This window comes from Musca domestica, unplaced genomic scaffold, assembly GCF_030504385.1.
Source record: "Musca domestica strain aabys unplaced genomic scaffold, Musca_domestica.polishedcontigs.V.1.1 9, whole genome shotgun sequence".
NCBI lineage: Eukaryota > Metazoa > Arthropoda > Insecta > Diptera > Muscidae > Musca > Musca domestica.
Window position 1 is genome coordinate 7,540,275 of NW_026712435.1, and position 23,953 is coordinate 7,564,227.

Consider the following 23,953-nt stretch of genomic DNA (forward strand, 5'->3'; position numbering starts at 1 on the left):
AAACAATTCCAAAATTACGTACAAATCTCAATCCGACGGTAATGTTAATTTCAAATTTCAGGATTCCAGCTCGATTTGTTCCTCCGAAAAAAATTTGTACCAAATATATTACTTTTCGTACCCATGAGTCACTCTTTCAAAAACAATCTCTTTAAATAGACCCTACATCTCAACCCTAATTCGCATTTCAAATTTTTAGCTCAATTCATTCACATGCTACGAAATTGTACCAAATTTAGAACTTTTCGCATACTTATAGTTCGAATGTCCAAAAAACTCTTTGCTATATATATTTTACACTCCATCAGTGACCCTCATTTAAAATTTAAGAGTTCTACCTTTACCGGTTCGCCAAATACAAATGTTATCTTATTTAGTACTTTTTGTACCATTCTAGTACGAATTTCCGAATTCATTACATATATCATATATAGCATATACCTGTTACTTCGTTAGCGAATGTGGGAATAATTTAAACATATATTAACATATTATGTTATTTTCACAAAATACTGCATATGTCAGAAAAACAAATAAATCTGCACATTAATATCTACCATAAAATGAATTTGAGTACCATTTAGTACTCCGCAACCATCCAACAAAACTTCCTGCATACCCCGATCCTACACCCCCACAATGATTCCAAATTTGAGAATTTCAAATCTATTGGTTCACCCACAATTCAAATTGTACCAAATTTACTACACAATAGTACCAATTTCCAAAATTTCCTACATACCCCAATCCTACACCTCCACAGTGACCCAAAATCCATGTTTCTGATTCCAACTCTATAGGTTCACCCACAATTCAAATTGTACCAAATTTAGTACACAGTAGTACCAATTTCCAAACCTTCCTACATACCCCAATCCTAAACCCCCACGGTGTTCCTAAATCAAAATTTCAGGATTCCAACTCTGTTCTGTTCACCCACCATTCAAATTGTACAAAATGTAGAACACAGTAGTACCAATTTCCAAAACTTCCTACATACTCCAATCCTACACTCCACAGTGATCTTAAATCCAAGTTTCAGGATTCCAGCTATATCGGTTCACCCACAATTCAAATTGTACCAAATTTAGTACACAGTAGTACCAATTTCCAAAACTTTCTACATACCCCAATCCTACACCTCCACAGTGAAACAAAATCCAGGTTTCTGATTCCAAATCTATATGTTCACCCACAATTCAAATTGTACCAAATTTAGAACACAGTAGTACCAACTTCTAAACCTTCCTACATACCCCAATAATACACCTCCACAGTGTTCCTAAATCAAAATTTCAGGATTCCAACTCTATCTGTTCACCCACAAATCAAATTGTACTAAATTTAGTACATAGTAGTACCAATTTCCAAACCTTCCTACATACCCCAATCCTACACCTCAAAATTTCAACATTCCAACTCTATCGCTTCACTCTCAATTTAAATTGTACCAAATTTGGTACACTTAGTACAAAATTCTAAAACTTCTTACATACCCAACCCCACAGTGATCCCAAATTCAAGTTTCAGAATTTCAACTCTATCGGTTCACTCATAATTCAAATTGTACCAAATTTAGTACACATTAATACAAATTTCTAAATCTTTTACATATCTCAAGCTTACACCTCAACAGTGATCCTGACACCAAATTTAATGATTCTAGCTCTATTAGTTCACCTAAAAATCAAATTGTACCAAATATAGTACCATTTAGTGCTCATAAGTATTAATTTCTTTAAGTTATTGTAAATAAGTAAGTATTTTTTGGGTACTGTATTTAGTTATTATAAGTTTTCGGTCGGTTTTATATTACCATGAAGTGAATTAAGAAATGACAAATTAAATGAAATGAGTACACGAAAACGGCTAAAGATGTATTTTATAAAAAAATATATATAAGTACTATAATAATAACATAAGCCAAAATAAATTAATAATGAATATTTTTATTCATAAAAAAACACGTTTTCAATACTTATTAAAGAATAGGCTTTAAATTTAAATTAATCGTCAATAAAAATTTTACAGCATTCATAGAATTAATAAAACATGATAAAAATATTTTGAAATAAAATTATTGTAATTGTGTGTGCGTGTGTGTGAACATATCCCATACATGGGCAAGAGTATTTCATATGCATGAAAAGCTTATATCACTAAAAAAAGTAAGAAAACACTGGGTCCGTGGAATGTTGTGGCGGTGACTGTGTGTTGAAAGTGGGGAAATCTGAAAAACAAGCTGTTAGAAACAGATTATAAATTAATACTAAAACTTGTTACCAAATTGTTTAATTTCCTCGAACGGCAACTTTTTTTCGCTGGTTGTCTATCCATGTTTTTAATTGAGCCGGTGTTCTTTTACATAGGCAGATATTTTTTTCTATAGCTGCTGCACATTGCTTTATGGAAGGCAACTTCTCCAAGGCCAAAATATCTCCAAATGTTTCTTTAACGGAATCAATTTCAGCACTGCTCCACCTCTTGCGTATTGTCCGTCCGAAAGGGGATGCTAAAATATTGAAAATATTGTTATTTGTGTAGTACTAAGTTGGTTAAAATACAGCTAAGTAATCAAAAATATTAAGAATTATAGTTTCTACAATTTTTACTTACTACTACGTCTCTTCGGTTTTACCATATCTGTTTCTGAATCTTCAGAGTTTTCCTCCAAACCTTCATATTGCATACTCCCTTCGTTATCAGAAACTATATTTCTATTAGAATTACTAGTTTCGATACTATTTTGCAAATTGCACCCAGCAGCCGATAATAAAATTTTTGACACGCTTGTAATTTCGGCTACTGGCACCGGTACCCTATATATGCTTTTGTGGATGTCTTTGTGGTGGCCTAAAAAGTTAGCAAGTCTATCAACCGTCGATTCTTGCACGTTCAGCAATGAGGTATATGTTGCTATGTGTTTTCGCAGTTTTGTGCCTCTAAGTGTATCGGGAATCAATGCTCCACACTCTGATGCAAATTTTCTCAGCAAAGGACATGCTCTGCAGTAACTTTTTGCTAAGCTGGACTTACCAGGCGCACTAAATATATATGGATTTGTCTTGGAAATGCCAGCCTTTTCTCTGAATTTAAGAATAATGTTAATGGACTTAATACACAGTGGGTCGAGCAAAACGCTCACGGTTCTTCCTAACTTTCCCCGTAACGTGATTCGAACGAATTGTTTGGCGAAATTAATGGATTGTTTAGAGATATTTTCCAACATGCCAGCTTCTACACAATCAGTTATTTGTTCCTTTTTATTAAAGTTTTCAATTGTTAACCTTTCAATTTCCCCAGCTCTTCGTCGATTGAATACTTGGATAAATATTAATGTAGATTCCAAAAGTTTTTTCCAGGAAATGAAATTGTAGTTTAAGCATAATTCGGCGAAGGAATCAAGCATTATAGTTCTTAAATAATCATACAAAATTTTGATATCGTTTTTACTTGGCAAGTCATTAGTTTTTGTCCTTTTCCGATTTTCGAGATCTTCCAGAGCTTTTTTGTTGATTTGTACGGGTGTTTCCTCTACCCAAAGAGAAATAAAATTGTCTAAGTTACATTTAGAATCTTCATTTTGACATTTAATAAATTCATTTCGTTGTATCCGTGCGCATTTTTTTATTAAAGATGACAAGGATGTGGCAACAGCTGGCGTTGCGAATCCTTTATCAAAGGTCCACTTTGCTGTTTTTCGAAGTGCCTCAATAGCATTATCGAACAAATATGGTTTGAATATATCTTTCAATTCGGATATCTCCGGCACAATTTTCATAAATTCTATTTTAAATCTACCCAAAAGGCGCATGTTTGCTCGGATTTGATCATGGTGGTGACTTTGAGAAAGTTTTTCGGATAATCTGTTACCATATCGGATAATTAATTCGTCGAAACGTATTGCTTTGGTTATGTTATCATTTCGGAGAACAGGAAATATCGTTGTTTTCATTGCAGGACTCGCAACATGGTGTATATATTGAGTTAATTTTCGCCCTTCAATAAAATTTGATCTGGAGTTGTGTTTTTGAACACATTTCCTACTGTGTTGTCGTGATGCAAATTTTGTATAAAATCCTTTACATTTTGGACAGCATATATAGTCGTCGGCTTTTCGGTTTGTTTTTTGTTGTTGTCGTCTAGATACAATTAAAATACCAGTGTTCTGATCACTGCATGTATTGTGTATGAAATCTCCTTGTTTTCGAATGTCTTCAATTAATTTTAAACGTTCTTTGCTCAATTTGGGAAGTGCCATTGCTTGTTTAACTAGATTTTCGTTTTTATGTTTTAAGAATAAATGTCGAGCAATTTTGCACTGCAATGTTTTGCAATACATGCAAAAATGTCTTTTTAGTTTTGATTTTGAAAACGGAACTCTTAACGAATCTATCTGAATTGGAGCGGTGTTAACTTCTACAATGGAACTTGTATTTACTGTTGTATTTTGTAAAGATGAATCCGGTAGGTATTCTGACACAGATTTGTCATTATATGGCATAGAGGAATCAAAACTTTCTGTAGCCAACGTACTTCTATTACCTGATGATTTAATAGCAGTAGAATTTTTTAGTCGTTGGGTTTTAAGCACTGCATTTTTAAAAGAAACAGATTCGCCACTTGATGAAGTTTCATCCCACGTTGACTCTGAAGTGTCCGACAATATATGATCACTTTGTTTGGAATGATTTTCAGATGAAGGAATTTCAATACCAGTCACTTTCGTTATAACAGGCTCCGATTCGTCTAGTAGTGTGTCATTTTTGTTACTTTTAGAGGGATTATAATCTTTCGAGTTCATCGTGCTTTTTTGTAAGACTGTAGAGTTCTTAAGATGCCCTTGTTTTTTTGCCAAACTTACGTCAAAAGCATTTAAAGAACATTCACTACCAGAATTATATATTATTTCGTGATTTCTTACATATGATGAATAATTTGAATCTTCTCCCGATGTTTCGTGATGGTTTTTATTTTGTAGTTCCATTGAATTGTCATTTATAATTTCTGGTTCTGAACTCTTCTGGACATTTGTTGTAGAATTTGGTATACATTTATTTACTTCATATGTAGGCTTTTGGTCTACATGTTTTGAGTGACTTTGTCTTCTTTTCATTCGCTTTAATTCCAGAAGTTTCTTTTTGTCATCTATAGAAAAACTTTTTTTTATTTTTGCTCGTATATAATTTGTTTACATCAGATATTCAAATACTTTAAATGTTTAAGATCGTCAATAACAACAAAAGGGTTATGCGCTAGTATGCAATTAAAAAATTATTTTCAAAGTAGTGTTTTCTTCATAACAAATTTATATTATGAAATGTGGAAAATTATATATAAATTTATAAATGTTTTATCATTTTTCTGTATATTAATGACAATCTCAGACACCTTGTATTTATATTTTTGAAGTAATCATATGTGTATGTAAAACATGTGTAGTGTAAATTAAATTCCAAAACGATAACGTCATGGTACTTCCAAATATAGTAAAATGATTAGTTGTGAATTAAAATTATCATCATTGTGTCGAATATGTCTACGCTAAATAACTGTTTGGGAAGCAATATATGTTTTTGTTCAATAGTGTATATGTCTTATTTTTTAAAAGTAATATACAAAATCCATATATTGATTGACGAACTCACCATAAGATGCAATTAGTTTTGCAGAATAAAAACCACCTCTATATTTCACAACACAATCACTGCCTTGGAGTTGTGTTATAGTTTTTGAGTTAATAACAAAATAATCATCAGTGTCGTAAGCAACCAAGCTAAAAGTTTTTAGGCTGTAAACAATGAAAATGTTAATAAAACTACGCAACAACAGTTACATCATGGGTAGGCATAGATATGGGTTATATAACATATTCCAAGTAAGGTTTTATAATCAGGTGGTTCTTGTTTGATTATTTTATTTAGAATAAGAAGGTAAATAAAAACTACTTCTTTTTCTTTTCAAATATCTCTTATATGTATTAAACAAGAGAAGAACTACACATATTTGGAATCTATATATGAACCAATTTGATCTAAACTTATTGCATATCTATACCAATTCGTGCAAATTTATAACTAAATCGAATATAATTTATTTTAACTGAAAAATTGTGCAGGTTCTTGTAAAAATATATATACTAACTTACCTTTGTAACATTTCATTATTTATGGACGATGACATATTTTGTATAGAATCCCTTACAGTTTCCATCGCTTGTGATGAATAAGTATTCTTTTGTTTTGGCTGTGTTTCTTGCCTTTTGGCTTCGTCTTCTTTTATATTCTTTAAATTAGAAAGTTCTTCCTTGTTGTCTAGGAAATGAAACTGTCAATATAACTTTAAATACACCTCTTACATTAATTTACCGCTTTTTGCTATTATCGTTCCCAGATAGGATCCGCCTTTGTATTTAAAAATATATCCGTCCCCGTCAAATGGTTTGGTTTTTTTTTGTGTCTACGACACAAAACTCGCCATAATTATATGACACTAATGAAAACATACTATATAAAAACAAAAAATAAAAATATAATCGAAAAGCGATAATAATGCTGTTAATATTGATGTGAGAACCAAACTAAAATATTTTCAAAAAATTTATGTTTTAGGTTGATTTTCGGCTTCTCCTGATGCTTGAAAACATATTCTTTAAAAATTTTCGCCTTCTGTCGATGCTTGAAAATTTTTTTAAAGAATCCACGTCTTGTGTTGTTTTTTGAAAATTATTTTAAAAAAACCTACGCCTTGTGTTGGTTTTATATATTTTATAATATATTTTTAAAACAATCCATCCTTTGTATTGGTTCTTGAAAAGTAGTTTTAATAAATCCAAGCCTTCTCCTTGTCCTTAAAAAATATTTAATAAATCCATTGACTTGGATTTTTTTTAAGAATATTTGTTCAAGCATCAACAAAATAGATGTTTTTTTTGAGAATATTTGTTCAAGCATCAACAAAAGTCGTGCATTTCTTTAGGAATATTTTTACAAGATTTTTTCACAAATATTTTTACGTATTCCTTGAAAAATCTTCTTAAAAAAATATACGCATCAAACAATATTGAAAAAAATCCTTTTTTTTTAATAAAAAAATCAAGCGTGAACTTTTTTTTAAAAATTTAAGAAGCAAAAATATTTTCAAAGACGTGGATTTATTAAATAATATGTTCAAGAGCGTGGATTTATTAAATAATATTTTCAAGGACGTGGATTTATTAAAAATGGTTTTCAAGGGCGTGGATTTATTAAAAACTATTTTCAAGGACGTGGATTTATTAAAAATTATTTTCAAGGACTAACTGAAGGCGAGGGTTTATATAAGAATATTTTTCAAGGCCAACTGAAGGCGAGGATTTATTACACAACATTTGTCGAAGGATTCTTATAAATATTTTTAATTCTTGAAATCTTTAAAAAATTCTAGCATCAAAAAATAGTTTTTAAAAAATTCTTAAAAAATCTACGTTGATGCTTGAAAAATATTTTTTCACAAATATTTTTACGTATTCCTTGAAAAATCTTCTTAAAAAAATATACGTATCAAAAAATATTTAAAAAAATCTTTTTTTAAATAAAACCAGTAAGGAAAGGACGAAAGTCGGACGGGCCTGACTATATGATACCCTACACCACTCTGTGTATATGCAGGAGGTGCTATTGGAACAACATAAACTCAAATAAAAACATAAACTAAAAACAAACTAAACTTAATGCAATTTGGACTAAATTCAGTAGCCTGTGCAAAATGTCGTTGCAATCTGACACACATTGGGTTTTCGTGCACTATATAGATGAAATCGGCCGAAAATAGATATGAGAGCTATATCTAAATCTGAACCGATGTCAACAAAACTTAACATATGTTAAAATATACTCAATTTGGTACGTTGAGCAAAATTTTGTCGCAATTGGATAAATATTGGGGGTGTGGTGCACCATTTAGATGAAATCGGGCGAAAATATATATGGGAGCTATATCCAAATTTGAACCGATTTTAACAACTTTTAACATACGTTATTCAAGGCTCAATCTAGTGGGTTATACAAAATTTCCTCGCAATCGGACAAATTTTTTGGATATTTTGGACCATCCGATAAATATTGGGTATGTGGTGCACCATTTAGTTAAAATCGGGCGAAAATATATATGGGAGCTATATCTAAATCTGAACCGATTTCAACAAAACTTAACATATGTTAAATATTGGGTATGTGGTGCACCGTTTAGATAAAATCGTCCGAAAATATATATGGGAGCTATATCTAAATCTGAACCGATTTCAAAAGAAAATAATTCACGTCATTCTAGATTAAAATTTGATTCGCTGTGAAAAATTGCGTCGCAATCGGAAAAACATTGGATCTTTGGTATACTATCAATTTCAATAGGGTTCGTCCTTGGGCCAAATAAGCAGGCTCGCCAAATTTCAACTCATTCGGACAATAAATGCGACCTGCATCAGTTCACAATAATACATGGACAGACGGACGGACATGCATAAATCGACTTAAAACGTGATTCTAAGTAAATCTGTAAAAGCACCTATGGGTCTATCTCGTCTATTTGTGCATGTTACTTACAAATGCACAAAGACATAATACCCTGTACCACAGTGTGGTGTAAGGTATACAAATCAAGCATCAACAGAAGGCGTGAACTTTTTTAAAAATTTAAGAAGCAAACATCAACAGAAGCCGTTGATTTTTTTAAAAAAATGTTTTCAAGGACGTGGATTTATTGAAGAATATTTTCAAAGACGTGGATTTATTAAATAATATTTTCAAGGGCGTAGATTTATTAAATAATATTTTCAAGGACGTGGATTTATTAAATAATATTTTCAAGGGCGTGGATTTATTAAAAATTATTTTCAGGGACTAACTGAAGACGAGGATTTATATAAGAATATTTTTCAAGGACCAACTGAAGCGAGGATTTATATAAGAATATTTTTCAAGGACCAACTGAAGGCAAGGATTTATTACACAATATTTGTCGAAGGATTCTTACAAATATTTTTAAATCTTGAAATCATTAAAAAATACAAGCATTAAATAATAATTTTTAAAAAATTCATAAAAAATTTACGTTAATGCTTGAAAAATATTTTTAAAAAATACTCGCCTCAGTTGATCCTTGAAAAATATTCGTTAAAAAAAGATACGCTTTCAGTTTGTCCTTGAAAACTATTCTTTAAAAATGTTCGGTTTCTGTTGATGCTTGAATAAATATTAAATAAATTAAGTGTTGGTTCTTGAAACTTATTCGTTAATATATCCACGCCTTCTGCTAGTCCTTGAAATTATTCTTTAAAAAATACACGCCTCAGTTTGTCCCTGGAAAATATTCATAAAAGAATACAAGCCTTAGTTGGTCCTCGGTAAATATTCATAAAAAGTACAAGCCTTAGTTGGTCCTTGGAACATATTAGTTAATAAATCCACGCCTTCAGTTAGCTCTTGAAATTATTCTTTAAAAAATCTACGCCTTCAGTTGGTACTTGAAAATAGTATTGCAGAAAAATGTATTTCGATTCAAAGCAAAATTAAATGACACATATTTCAAATCCAATGAGTTTGGTCGTAAGGCACTCGAATAAGTTCGTATAGAATAGGTATGTCTGGGTACTTTTCCAGTAATATTTACTCAGTAACTTCATTTGAGAGAGTAAGGGAGAAAATACTTTTCCAGACAAAATATTACAAAAACAAACACATAGAAAATTGTTTTTGTATGCAAAGCTAGTGTCAGTTTGATATGTCGTAAAATGCAAACAAAATACACAAAATATCAAAAATTTTATTTATTTTAAAAACATATATTTTTGGCATTTACACAATAAAATTTAAAAACATGAATGAAAATCTTAAAAATTCGTAATTCTGTAGCTTCACCGTCATTCCTCTGATTAGGACATTTCCAGCGATATGTGCAAATCTTACCAAAATGCTGGTAATCGGCAATAGTTCAATGAAATGGGATTTGTTGCTTCAAACGTTCCCAGTAGGGAATAGAAGTAAATTTTATATGAATGGGCATTGTGCTGCCGTTGTGATTTTTTTATTCCTGAATTTTATTCTACAATAGATGAAGCCCACACCAAGAATTCCATCCGTTAAAACGATATCACAACACATGTAATTTTTTGGTTTAGGGGCCGCCCTATTTATGTATGTATATATTTATACATATATGTAAAACAAATAAATCCTGCGTTATTTATTAATTTTTTTTTTGTCTGGAAAATGAAAATAAATTTCTGATACAAAACAAGGCGTGGATTTATTGAAGAATATTTTTCAAGGATCGACTGAGGCGTGGATTTATTGAAGAAAATGGCCTTAGTCTAGTTTAGGCCCCTCGAGGATGGTTTTTAAATTTTTATCACATGGGGTCCTAATTACGACTGGGTCCTGATTTTCAATGGCAAACTGAAGGCGTATATTTATTGTATATTATTTGAATAAATAATGAAATAATAATGAATAAATTAAAAAAAAAATCCACGCCTTGGCTCTGTGGTGCACCACTTAGGAGAAATCGGCCGTAAATATATATGGGAGCTATATCTAAATGTGAACCGATTTCAACAACTTTTAACATACGTCATTCAAGGCTAAAACTAGTGTTATGCAAAATGTCGTCGTAATCGGACAAAGTTTTTAGGCATTGGTACACCTTTTAGGTATAATCGGGCGAAAATATATGGATTTAGATTTAGATAAAGTCTGAATAGATTTCAGCAAAACTTAACATATGTTATAATATACTCAATTTGGTACGTGGAGCAAAATGTTGTCGCAATCGGATAAATATTAGGTCTGTGGTGCACCATTTAGATGAAATCGGTCGAAAATATATATGGGAGGTATATCGAAATCTGAACCGATTCCAACAAAACTTAACACAGGTCATTCTAGGCCCAATTTCATCCGTTCTGCAAAATCGCACAAACAAAATTTATTTCACGTTATTCTATATTAAAATTCGATACTCTGTGCAAAATTACGAGGCAATCTGACGAACATTGGGTCCTTGGTACACTATCGTAAAATCGGACGAAAATATATATGGGAGCTATATCTAAATCTAAACCGATTTTCACCAATTTCAATAGGGTTCGTCCTTGGGCCAAATAAATAAACTGTGCCAAATTTCATCTCATTCGGATCATAAATGCGACCTGCATTTTGTTAACAATAATACATGGACAGACGGACGGACGTACGGACATGCATAAATCGACTTAGAAAGTGATTCTACGTATATCCTCAAAAGTAACTATGGGTCTATCTCGTATATTTTTGCATGTTACATACAAATGCACAAAGACATAATAGCCTGTACCACAGTGTGGTGTAGGGTGTAAAAATGTCAATGAGGCAGGCCTGGTATAACTGATTGTACCCTCCTCCATTAGAAATCTTAAAAAATCCAAATTTTAATGGTATGAATAGATTTTAGCTATTTAAAAAATCTTATGAACCTATATTGGACGAAAGGTTCTGTCAAGAAGTCGATGACAAATTTTCTTGATTCCGGTAGTCAATGATCAAAATTTCTTAAACAAATTGTAGATATCTGGTATACATTGAAAAAATATATTAACATATTGCAGGAAGCATGTAGATGATGACAAAATATTTTTATACCCTACACCACACTGTGGTACAGAGTATTATGTCTTTGTGCATATGTTTGTAACATACAAAAGTATTTTTTGTTTAAATTTATAATTTTTCAAACTTACCAGATATGACTGACATATATACCCAATAATTGCACTAAATCTCGGGTTAAGGCTTGATATTCGATTAACAAATTTTCAAAATTGTTAAAAAAATTGCGAAGTACAAAATTTGGACGCATTTGGATATTCCGTTCGCTTCATATAAGATTTATAAGTTTCCAAAATATTGACCCTTTGTGGGGAAGGTACTGGAAAAGTGGGCCGATATGTCCCATCTTCCCACATTATACTAGTTTGGTTAAAATATTAGCTTGCGCAAAGTTTGGTTCAAATCGGATAACCCTTTCGCATGATGTTATAAAATTCATATTCAGCAAAATTGTGACTTTTTGTGTGTGGGAGGTACCAGGAGTGGACCGATATTCCCCATCTTTGAACTTGATTCAAGTTTGGAAGAAATATTACGATGTGCAAAGTTTGGATGAAAGTGGTTACTGCCTTCGAGAGTTATCGTGCGCACCAGCCAGCCGGACAGGCACACAGACGGACGGGCATTTGTAAATCGACTCCAAATTGTCTGAAACGGATTTGGTCCAAAGGAACATGGGGTCTTAAACCAATATTTCAATGAGGCACATTTTTGTCGTAATAAAGTGTATATACCCTCATAAGCCTTAAGGCTGAGGGTATAAAAACTGACGTCTCTGGTAGTCTCTGATAAAATATTCCTAAAAATTTAATAGGCTCCTAGTAGTCGATGAGAAATATTCTTACAAATTTGTAGATATCTGGAAGGAACTAAAAAAAACATTCTTAGAATGTTGTAGTCCATAAAAAATATTTTTAAAAAATTGAAAGTATCTGGTAGTAGCGGAAAAATATTATTTAACAATTATATGCCTCCGGTAATCTATAAAAAATATTCTTAAACAATTCTAGGCCTCTGGAAGTCGATTAAACAGATAGTATTAACAAATTGTAGGCATTAGATAGTCGCTGAAAAAATATTTTTGGAGTAAATATATACGCCATAGAATGCAAATGTTATTTTTCACACATAAGTCGAGGTCAATTGGACCCGCTAAATATTGACCGATCATCATGAATTCAGCTATACTTATTCGTTGACCATATCCCCTTCTCCGAGTAAAATTCCGTTATGTTTGGGTCATAATTGTGGCCTCTGGAGCGACCAGAAAAATAGACAAAAATAAACTTTTTGGTCCATTTGAACCCCAAAACATTAACCCATCATTACCAAAAACAGTAGGGGTCTTCTTTAGCCAATACCGGAAATACATATTAAATTTCGTGATGATTGGTCCATAACTGTGGTCTGTATCGTGTTTACAAATTATAATAGACAGACGGACGGACGGACACACATGTCTAGATCGACTCAGCTAGCCGAGATATGACGATCGATATGCCAAAAGGTGGGCCTAGGACCAATATTTCGCGGCGTTACAAACTTTTGGGGCCGCACAAAGCTATTATACAACCTAGTTGTGTAGGGTATAACTATATCATTGTCAAAGTTCCATCTCTCACTTACCAATTCAGTAAATCTTGCAGCGTAATTTTATACGGATCCTTTGATTTGCCATATCAAATATTTCATATTTTAAATCTTCAAAATTGACCGCCACAGCATTACATGCCCGAATTTGTTCAAGAATACCACTAAAGAAATAATGTAATGTTTGGACAGTCAAATAGCCATTGTGCTGGACATCTAATATGCGAAACAAATAATGTAACGATTGTAGTTCATGACGATTATGCAAACACAGAACGAAATCTAGGAAGGTATTCACCATCAAAGGTACGACATTCATCAAAAGACTATACCACCGTACAAACTTAGAAACTCTGAACTGAATAGGGGGTAACCGGAATGGCATTGCACTTTGGCAAACAGGCGACATTGGCAGTGGCAGCTTGCACAACTTTCAAGTAGTCGTTGTAACTAATCAATTGCTGACCCATTGGTGTCACTTGTGCACAATATTTTTCCAATATCGACCACAACGTATTCAATTCCTCATTATCCAGCAGTTCTTGTGACGTTTTTGCGTAGGTTTTGCCTTAGGGTTCATGGAAAATTTTCGGTACAGTTCAATATGTTGGATGGTTAGGATTTGGTTTTCCATTTGCTGAATTGGATTTATTGGCACCAGCACATCCACCACTGCTGCTGATTTTGAGCGGTGCATTTTCATCAAATTTATGCATTTCTTCTTCGCTGGGTTTCTTTGTTTACACTTAAAGATTTTCAAATGCTTTAATATTATCCGGATGCAATTCAAGTTATTTTTGTAATTTAATAGAAATATTAAATGTGTTTTTGTTTGTTTAAGAATTCTTTTACACACAGATATTTTATCTACAACTTTATGTAAACACAGGCTGTTACTATCAATTGTGTGATCTCTTTGAAATTGAATAGAGCGGGGGATTACTCTCTTGGTTTGTCAGACACATAGCCCATTTAACAGGTCATGTAAGGCCCATTTATAAGGTCAAACAGTAAGACCAGATGATTTCATCAGTGCTGTCAAAATGCGTTCTATTTTAAATTAATCGTTTGAAAGCGTAAACAACGAATTTTACATTACGGGGGTATTTCAATCAAAATGGAAGAAAATATTCGCTTCTTACATGATCTGTTATATGAGCCTTGAGGTCATGTAAGAAGAGAATATTTTGGTCTATATTTTTTCAACTTAGGCGTGGATTTATTAATTTATTTTTTCATCATATACGTGTTTTTTTTAATGTTTTTTCAACGTAGGCGTCTAAAGAGTGAACCATTATGATAATTTTTGATAGTGATAATTGCGGCCCAACAAGAAACCAAAAACAAATTCGGTTGAACAAACTTCCAAAAATACCGAAAATTTGGGGCTACCGCTATATGCAGCTTTACCAAATCGTGGACCCAAAAAAACCTTTTTCAATACCAAACATCCCAGGAGTAGTATATATGTTCTTTCTTTAATCTTGCGAGCGATATCGTGATTTTAACAGACGGAATATATACCTTATGGGGTCTTTGGAGAATATTTGAAGGTGTTGCAAACAGAATGACAAATTTACAAAGTTATACAAATATAATATATATGTCTGTTCCAGAACCTGAAAGAATGTAAAATGTTTTACTACGATAAGAATTTTTCCTTTATGACATCAAAAATAGTAAAACATAGTACATTCTTGCAGTACGGGAAGAGGCCAATAATATAAAATATTTTACTCACCTTGTATAAAGAACAAAATACCAATGGTACGCCGATAGTTGATGCTTGACTTGATTAAATTCAAAGAAAAATTTTCAAAGGTCCGCTAATTTGTCTGCGAAGTTAAAAATCCAATTTTATGGATGTGCCAGACATGTAATCTTTCTAATCTTGTTAGAATTTGTCAGGTTTTCTAGTGAGGATAAATCTCGTCCTATCAAAAAGAAAATTGATTAAATCACAAAAAGCAACGACAAAAATTGTGTATTTTTTTATTTTATGGCTGCTTTAAATGTATGTCTCCTCTTTGTAGGCTTGTAACTTTGCAAATATATATATACATATGCAAAGTTATAAATTGACATAATTTTTACAAAACAATTTGTTTGTTTACCACCAGCCGTCAAAATGTCGTCAACATTTTCAATACAAAATATAATATAAAATATAAAACGTTTACTTACCTTGTAAAAAGAAAAAAAAATGCTAATAGCACAAAATAGAAAGGTACGCCGTTGATGCTTGAATTGTATCGTTGCTGCTTGAATTCAAAATGATTGTTGATGCAGGTCAATTGATTTTATTAACCGGTAGCCATTTACGATTGTGACTACTTTCGACTAATAACCTGTAATCATTTACACATTAAAGCTTCATAATATGAAGCACTGTATCGATTTATCTTGTTGGAATTGTTCAAGTTTTCTAGTGAGGATAAATCACCCCCTCTATCGAAAAGAATATTTACAAAATCACAAAACGCAACGATAAAAATTATGTAAATTTATTTCTTATATTTGCAAAGAAGATATATAAATTAACATTACTTATTATAAAACAATTTGTATATTTACCACCAGTCCAAAAAATTTAATAGTACGTTTACATTGTACCGGATTCCGTAACCAAGTGGGTTTAAATTGTTATATGCCAAATAAATCCCCATAATGTAGGTTAAAACCATGGCATAATTATAGAAGGTAGTTTCATTAAAGATATCGGTATTGGCAGCGCTTTTTAAATTTGGAAATCATCTATCATTTTCAAATAAATTAAAAAATATTACCATAAACTTTTGTGCACGACCAGTGGCATATTTTTAATATATTTGAAACATAATATTGTCTAACAGTTCCGCGTACTTTTTCTTGGATAAACCATTTTAAAATTACAAATACTTATGCTTATTACATATATACATATGTATATTATTATATAATGATCATGAAATTCAAAATTTGTAACAAAAATACTTCTTGCCACTGAGCACATGTTGTGCGTACATTTCGAAGAAGAATATTTCCATTTACATTTTGAAAGCAGAATGTTGTCAAAGTCAAATTTATGAAAAAATTGTATTCGTATGTTGGCAAAGGATTACCTTGTAAGTGCCGATTAATATACAAAATATGAACCGTTTATATGCCTTGTAAAGTCGAATGCCACACTAAAGTGATTTCATGAAACAAATTACACGAAATTATGAGTTCTTAGATCGAGTTCCTCAGCTGAACATTTTTTTTAAATTAATGTAGTGCTGAACTCGATGTAAGGTCGCCTACTTTATCATGAAATTACTTTAGAGGGCATTTACATTGTTCTGGATTTAGAAAATTCAGTGGGTTTTAAAAAAGTTCTAATGTACATTCTGTTTTAGTGTGACAAAAAGAAAAAAATAGCCAATATATTTATTAGCTAAACCATTGCAGCATTTATACCCAACGTGTTTAATGATTAATCGTCATTTAATCATCATTTGGATAGTCATATCGATAATGTCATTTATTAAATCACAAAAAGCAACGACAAAAATTATATTTTGTTTTTCATTTTATGGCTGCAGCGAGGAATTTATGTAAATTTACGCTACAAGCCTACAAAGAAAAAAATGCACATATTTTTTTACAAAACAATTTTTTCGTTTACATCCAATCCATAAGAAATCGTCATTTAAAATCAAACAAGTAAAAACGCCGTTAAGTTCAGCCGAGCCGAACTTATTAACTCGCCACCATGATCTGGACATTAAAAGTACATGTAATCGATCGGTACTTTTATATATATCGTTGGTTGTGCCATGGTAATTTTTTGATAGGACGATTTGACACACGGCGAGAACGAAGTTACAGCCAATTTGCATAAAAAACGGGGCCATAATCCTCAAAATACCGGTACCGCTATATTGGGGCTGTCGTAAATTTTTATATGATATTTTTTGTGGGAAGATTTGCAACCCTATCTAAATTCAAAATACCGAATTACAATCAATTCGATTGAAAGTCAATTCGGGCTATCTTATAAAGTAGATGAACATTTATAATTCTCGCTTCAAAGACTTACCAAAAATCTTCAAACGTTTTTAATTTTGATTTGCCATTTGCAAACATCAAAGACATAGAAACGTAAAGACTTGACAAAATGCATTTTGGAAAAATAGTTTATCGAAACATATGTAGGGGGCTTCTGGCATAACAGAGGCATGTAAATAATAAAAACGCGAATAAGAGGGAAAAGGTGCCCCCTACATATGTTTCGATAAACTATTTTTCCAAAATGCATTTTGTCAAGTCTTTACGTTTCTATGTCTTTGATGTTTGCAAATGGCAAATCAAAATTAAAAACGTTCCAACTGCTACAAAGGAGGAAGAAGAAAAACTTGACAATAACGAAGGTACTTAAAGTGAAGTGACGATTAGGGTGTGGCAGTGAATCAAAGGAGCTTAAGCAAACAAATGAACCCTTCGAAAATGCTTGGGCCATGAAAATACCAGCCTTCAAGCCAGTGGATAATCCAAATGGACTGGTGGAGGAGAGTTAATTTGCCACACTATTCCCGAAATATCGTGAGAGGTATTTGAAACAAGTCTGGCCATTGGTACAACAAGCTGTTGCTGAATATTATCTGAAAGCTGAACTGGATTTAATTGAAGGCAGTATGGTGGTGAAGACAACACGTAAAACCTGGGATCCCTACATTGTCATCAAGGCACGTGATATGATTAAGCTAATGGCTCATAGTGTACCCTTTGAACAGGCCAAACGTGTGCTACTGGACGAGATTGGTAGAAAGAAAAATTCTTCAAAAGACATCAACGTTTAATTGGTCCCAGTGGTGCCACTTCGAAATCCATTGAACTTTTAACTGATTGTTATGTTTTGGTTCAAGGTAACACGGTCTCGACATTGGGTCCCTATAAGGGTCTACAACAGGTTCGTGATATTGTCATCGATACCATGAACAATGTGCATCCCATTTACAACACCAAGGCAATCATGATCAAACGGGAACTTATAAAATATCCAAAATTGGCCAATGAGGATTGGTCGCGTTTCCTGCCCAAATTCTAGAACAAGAATATCAGCAAACGTAAACAAACCAAGGTTAAGAAACAAAAGAAGGAATACACACCATTCCCACCGGCACAACCCGAAAGCAAAATCGATAAACAATTCTTCGGCTTCGGCTGAATATTTCCTTAGCAAAGAACAGAAACAACAACGCAAGCAAGAGGAGGAGAGTAATGCCAAACGATCTGAGGCTGCGAAGAAACAAGAAGAGAAACGTCAAAAATAGTTTATCCCGCCTACAGAAGATTCACCGTCGTCAGCGGCAAAGAAACGTTCCGCCGATGGGCATGATAATAAGTTGGAAGTTAAGGCGCTTAAAGCCAAGTTGGCCAACGCTAATAAGAAAATGAAAAAGGCGTAGTATAATTAAGCTTTTCAAAAGGATTTCTTTGTAATCGTAGTATTTAAGTTTTATACCTTTCTTATTACATGTACTTTAGTGGAAAATAAATAATAGAGATTTTTTACTGTTTGTGTAAAGAATTGTGATTGAGGTGAATTTTATTTGAAGAAGGATAGTAGATAGAAATTGGAAATATTGTAATTTTTGTAAAAATTGGCTTCGTATATGGAATGATTGATTATTTTTATACCCTTCACCACACTGTGGTACAGGGTATTGTCTTTGTGCATATGTTTGTAACAGGCAAAAGGAAACGAGATAGACACATGGTTCCTTTTGAGAATATGCATAGAATCACGTCTAAGTCGATTTATGCATGTCCGTCCGTCTGTCTGTCCATGTTAAATTGTAAACAAAGTACAGGTCGCATTTATTATTCGAATTGTATGAAATTTGGCACAGCTCAGTCATTTGGCCCAAGGACGAACCCTATTGAAATTGGGAAAAATCGGTTCAGATTTAGAAATAGCTCCCATATATGGCACAACGTACTTAATTAAGCCTATGAGGTGTGCGAAATTTCGTGAAAATAGGTTCAGATTTAGATATAGCTCCTATATATATATATATTCGTCCGATTTAAGGTAAATGGTGCACCAAAGTTCCTAAATATCTTTCGATTTGCACGAAATTTGGCACATCGTACTGAATTCAGCCTAGAATGATGTGTGCTATGTTTCGTGAAAAGCGGTTCAGATTTAGATATAGCCCCCATATATATTTTCATCCGTACTGAATTGAGTCTAGATGTGTGCTAAGGAATTGAGTCTAGAATGATGTGTGCTAGTGTGCTAAAAAAATCGGTTCAGATTTAGATAAAGCCCCCACGTATATTTTTGTCCTATTAACACGAAAATTTGTACACCTCATTCTAGGCTTAATTCAGTACATTGTGCCAAATTTCGTGCAAAGTACAGGGCAAAATTATGATCCGATTGATATGCAATTTGGTAAAGCTCATTTATTTGACCCAAGAACTAGGGTTCGTTCGTTGAAATTGGAGAAAATCAGTTCAGATATACCACTCATATACATTTTCGAACGATATGGTATAAATGGTAAACCCAACCAACATCCAAAGTTTGTTCGATTAAAATTTATTTAAATCGGAACTGATTTCAACCGATTTCAACAAAGCTATATTAAATGGTTTGGTATGTATATGACCATTTATATTAGAACAAATTTAAAACATGTGGTTCAATTGTGTAGCTGTGTACATTTTCGTTTCAATCACAAAAAAACTAGGTATCTGGTACACCATTTAGATGAAATCAGTCTAAAATGTATGTAAGAGTTGTATAATACAGGTGTTGGGCAAATCCTCCTTCAAAATTATAGATATTGGTCCACTTTTTGTGGTAAGAGGTATTATGTCTTTTTGCATATGTTTGTAACAAGCAAAAGTTAACAAGATAATGTTTAGTTACTTTTAAGAATATACATAGAATACGTTTGTCTTCTGTCCGTCCTTGTTAAATTGTAAAAAAAGTACAGGTCTAATTTATGATTCGATTGAGATTAAATTTGGTAAAGCTTATTTGTTTGACCCCGGAACTAGGAAATTGGACAAAATCAGTTCCGATCTAGATATACCACTCATACACATTTTTGTCCGATTTGATATAAATGGTAAACCCAACTTCCAAAGCTAGTTCGATTCATTATAGGCTCAATTTTATACGTTGTGAACAATTTCGACTTAATCCGACAAACATTGGGCCTTAGTGCACCATTTAGGAGAAATCGACCGAAGATATATATGGGAGGTATATCAAAATTGGAAACGATTTCAACAAAACTTAACACATGTCATTATATGCTGAATTTGATACGTTGTGCAAAATTTCGTCGCAATCGGGAAAAATTTGCGTTAATTAGTGCATCATTTAGGAGAAATTGGCCGAAAATATATATGGGAGCTATATCAAAATCTAAACCGATTTCAACAAAACTAAACACACGTCATTATAGGCTCAATTTGGTATGTTGTGCAAAAATTCGTAACCGGAGAAAGATTGGGCCTTTAGTGCACCATTTAGGGAAATCGGACGAAAATATATAGGGGAGCTATATTTAAATCTGAACCTATTTCCACCAATTTCAATAGGGTTCGTCCTTGGACCAAATAAATGAGCTGTGCCAAATTTCATCTCATTCAGATCATAAATGCGACCTGCATTTGGTTTACAATAATACATGGACAGAGGGACATGCGTAAATCGACTCATAAAGAGATTCTTATTCGAGTGACTTACGACTAAACAGTTCCGATGTTTTGAAAAATATTTCATTTATTTTTGCTTTGATTCATTGCCTATATATAAGGTCTACCGGGAGGCGAATTCATGCCTTAGTTTTCCTGTGCTGTCAAGCGTTTACATCGCGAAAAATCAACCATAACAAGGTAAAAATACAAAATATCTTTCGGAATATCACAATAGTATTATTGTGCACGTATACTTTTGTTGGAATAAATATATTTTTCGTATATTTATTCTTCGAAAAATTAATTTTGACATTCAATGAAGACTACAGCTGGCCTTACCGGCAAACCATATAAACAAACCTTGACCAATATACATCACATATATCGGCAATCTATGCAATTTCATGTCAAACTTAGGGACTTTGATGTTTATTTACTACTTTTTAACATAATGTAAACATGTATGGCAAAGCTCGTTTGTATTGTTTGATAACGGCGCTAGTTTGTTTGATAACGGCGTTAGCATCGTTTGAGAACGGTGTTAGTGGCCTCGGAAAATTTTCCGAAACACGGCAACTCTGCCCAACATAAAATATTTAATTTTATAAAAAAATTGATATTACCGATGTATATAAAGGTATTTCTTTTACATAAGGAATAATATTAAGCAGATATTCCTAAAAAGCAATCAAACTCAATTTGTATATAAAATGTCCCCAAAAGTTGAATGTCCCCAAAACTTCCGCTAGATCTATAATTTATCGGGGACTGTCCCCAAAAAACTAAAATGTCCCTAAAAATATCATTGTATCGAAAACATGTCCCCAGAACTATCGCTGGACATATATATATATATATATATATATATATATATATATTAATATTTAACCTTTTGTGGGGGAGTACCAGAAGGAGTGGACCGATATATTACGATTTACCAAGTTTTGCCCAAATCGTATACCCGCTTCAAGGGTTATCGTGGGCATCCGCCAGCCACACCGACGGACATCGGAAGATCGACTCCAAATGTCCTCAAACGGTTTTGGCATGGTTTAATAAGGAGGTAGAAAAGTTTCGCTAAACTACAGAAATACACACCTGAGGCCATGTCCGCTTCCTATCAAATTTGCATGCAACAAGTTTCTCTATTTATTCTATATTTTTCTTCATTTTTAAAAAGAGATAAATAGCGCGAAAAATGAATTAAATGTCTGGATTTTCTTTCAAAAATATAATCTAAGCAGTCTGATACTTCAAATCCATGGCAAAATTGGCGAATAGCTTTAATGCGCGTCCCGCAATGTATTTTTCTTCCAATCATTAATTTTGAAAATATTTTGTTTTTATGTTTCAGAACAATAAATACATACACAAACTTGGCAGAAGACGTGTACACTTAAAAAAAATGGTAATCAGCGTTTAGGTCTACCTTACCATTTCGTTATACCATGGAGAGACCTAGCGTTTAAAACCGTTATTTTGATGAACATGGTAACTCACCCGTCACAATTTTAATTACTTTTATTTGTCATAACTCGCGATACAAGTCTGTGATTCCTTTCAACTTGCTATATCTAAATATATCTCTTAACCAAAAAACCTGAGAAAATTGGACATAATCGTTCGGTTTTCTTGTAATTTTACCATACCACATTCGTAATATGCACTCCACAAGAATGATATTTAGTACCAGATACAGCACTGAAATACCTCTGCCAAATTTGATCAAGATCGGTCCAGATTTGAGTATAGTTCCCTACTTTGTGGTTTTTCCCCGATATAAGAATTCTGTTTCAAAAATTTAAAACAATAAAACCAATTGTTGCATATTTAAAAGTCAATTGTTAAATTTAATATGGCAACCCTTTTCTGGCGAACTCGACCTTGTCATTTTTAAAATAAAATCAATTTTCATATCTAAAATATTTTCGTATGCGAGTGGCAGATTTTACAAAAATAATTAATAATCTTATCACATAAAAACATATACATTCCATATCTTAGGAATATTACGTTTATTTGTCTGTTCTTGGAATTAAACATATAAAAAACAACGTTTTCGGTGATGTTCGTTCTTGTGTAGGTTTCGAATGACGTTTTACTTTAGGTCCGCCTTAAGGATTAAACCACCAGATTTACCAGCTGAAAATTGTTGCTAAAATCTTCACAATACCCGCTATATGGAACGAGAACGAAACCTTACGCTGATTATTTCTGTAACAAATTTAATGCCAATAACTGAAAAAAGAGATGACAATCTTTTAGTAGTATTTTGGAATACAAGGCGTAATATTGAATACAAGGAATACTAAGCGAACCCAAATGCAACTTTTCCATAATTAAGTTGTCATGTCTTATCAGACCAATATTTTAGTTTCCTATTTTAAGTTTTATTCTTCTTTGACTTTTATACCCTCTAAAAGGCGTGAAATTAACAGGGCACATATTGTTCCAGAACCTGCAAGAATTTACTAGCATTTTCGATATCATAAAGGAAAAACTGTTATCGTAGTGAAAACTTTTACATTCTTGCAGTTCTGGAACAGACCCATTCTTTCTCGAATGACGAAAAAAAATAAAATATTTAAATTTGGCAGAAGCCGCAAAAATACAATTTTTTTCTATTTTAGATTCAATCTTGTGGAATAACCCCAAAATTAAATTCTTGTTTCGCAGGTTTTCCCCAATATAATAAATTTGTTAAAAAATGAAATGAAAACCAACTGTTGCATATTCGAAGGTCTCTTTGACACAAGACTCCAACACAGATTTTCATTTTTCTAGTTTTTTTTTAAGTTGAGAAACCTTTCTTATTGAGCCATGGAAGCACTTTTATGAAAGTAGGTAGGGCCACCATTGTCGATTTTAAACTCAAGCACTAAATATAAATTTATTTCAAATGTATTTCTAGTCAAAAGTTAATAACAACTGCGGTACGAGCCGTCTCGAATGCCGCAGGTAATGGCACGAAATATGAACATAGTGAACATTTTATTGTTTTTAGTATTAGTACCATGGTAGAACTAAGAAGGTAAAGTAATTATTCGTTTCACAACATCTCA

At 32.6% G+C, this 23,953-nt stretch overlaps 1 protein-coding gene and 1 pseudogene across 4 annotated transcripts; one reads left to right on the forward strand and one right to left on the reverse strand.

Moving 5' to 3' along the window:
* Nucleotides 1–1,929: 1,929 nt before the first annotated feature.
* On the reverse strand, nucleotides 1,930–15,663 carry LOC131806824 (uncharacterized). Of its 4 annotated transcripts, XR_009344188.1 has the most exons (7): nucleotides 15,396–15,663; nucleotides 14,953–15,145; nucleotides 6,369–6,506; nucleotides 6,149–6,314; nucleotides 5,649–5,791; nucleotides 2,284–2,512; nucleotides 1,930–2,230 (listed from the first exon to the last, which is right to left on the reverse strand). XR_009344188.1 is itself a non-coding variant. In XM_059131568.1 (5 exons), the coding sequence occupies exons 1-4, from the start codon at nucleotides 6,211–6,213 to the stop codon at nucleotides 2,405–2,407; spliced, it is 540 nt and encodes a 179-aa protein (XP_058987551.1). In that variant the 5' UTR covers nucleotides 6,214–6,307; the 3' UTR covers nucleotides 1,930–2,230; nucleotides 2,284–2,404. The 4 variants fall into 4 exon arrangements, 2 of the variants coding, with proteins under 2 accessions (XP_058987551.1, XP_058987550.1); XR_009344189.1 differs by lacking the exons at nucleotides 14,953–15,145; nucleotides 15,396–15,663 and adding an exon at nucleotides 13,248–13,267; XM_059131568.1 differs by lacking the exons at nucleotides 6,369–6,506; nucleotides 14,953–15,145; nucleotides 15,396–15,663 and adding an exon at nucleotides 4,925–5,148 and having other exon boundaries at nucleotides 6,149–6,307.
* Nucleotides 15,664–17,620: 1,957 nt separating this feature from the next.
* LOC131806840 (KRR1 small subunit processome component homolog) lies at nucleotides 17,621–18,768 on the forward strand (annotated as a pseudogene).
* The last annotated feature ends 5,185 nt before the right edge of the window (nucleotides 18,769–23,953 follow it).

Coding starts and splice junctions, on each gene's coding strand:
- LOC131806824 (XM_059131567.1), bottom strand. CDS start 4,261: ATGGCACTTCCCAAATTGAGCAAAGAACGTTTAAAATTAATTGAAGAC. Junction 2,513..2,616: donor AAAACCGAAGAGACGTAGTA/GTAAGTAAAAAT, acceptor TCAATATTTTAG/CATCCCCTTTCGGACGGACA.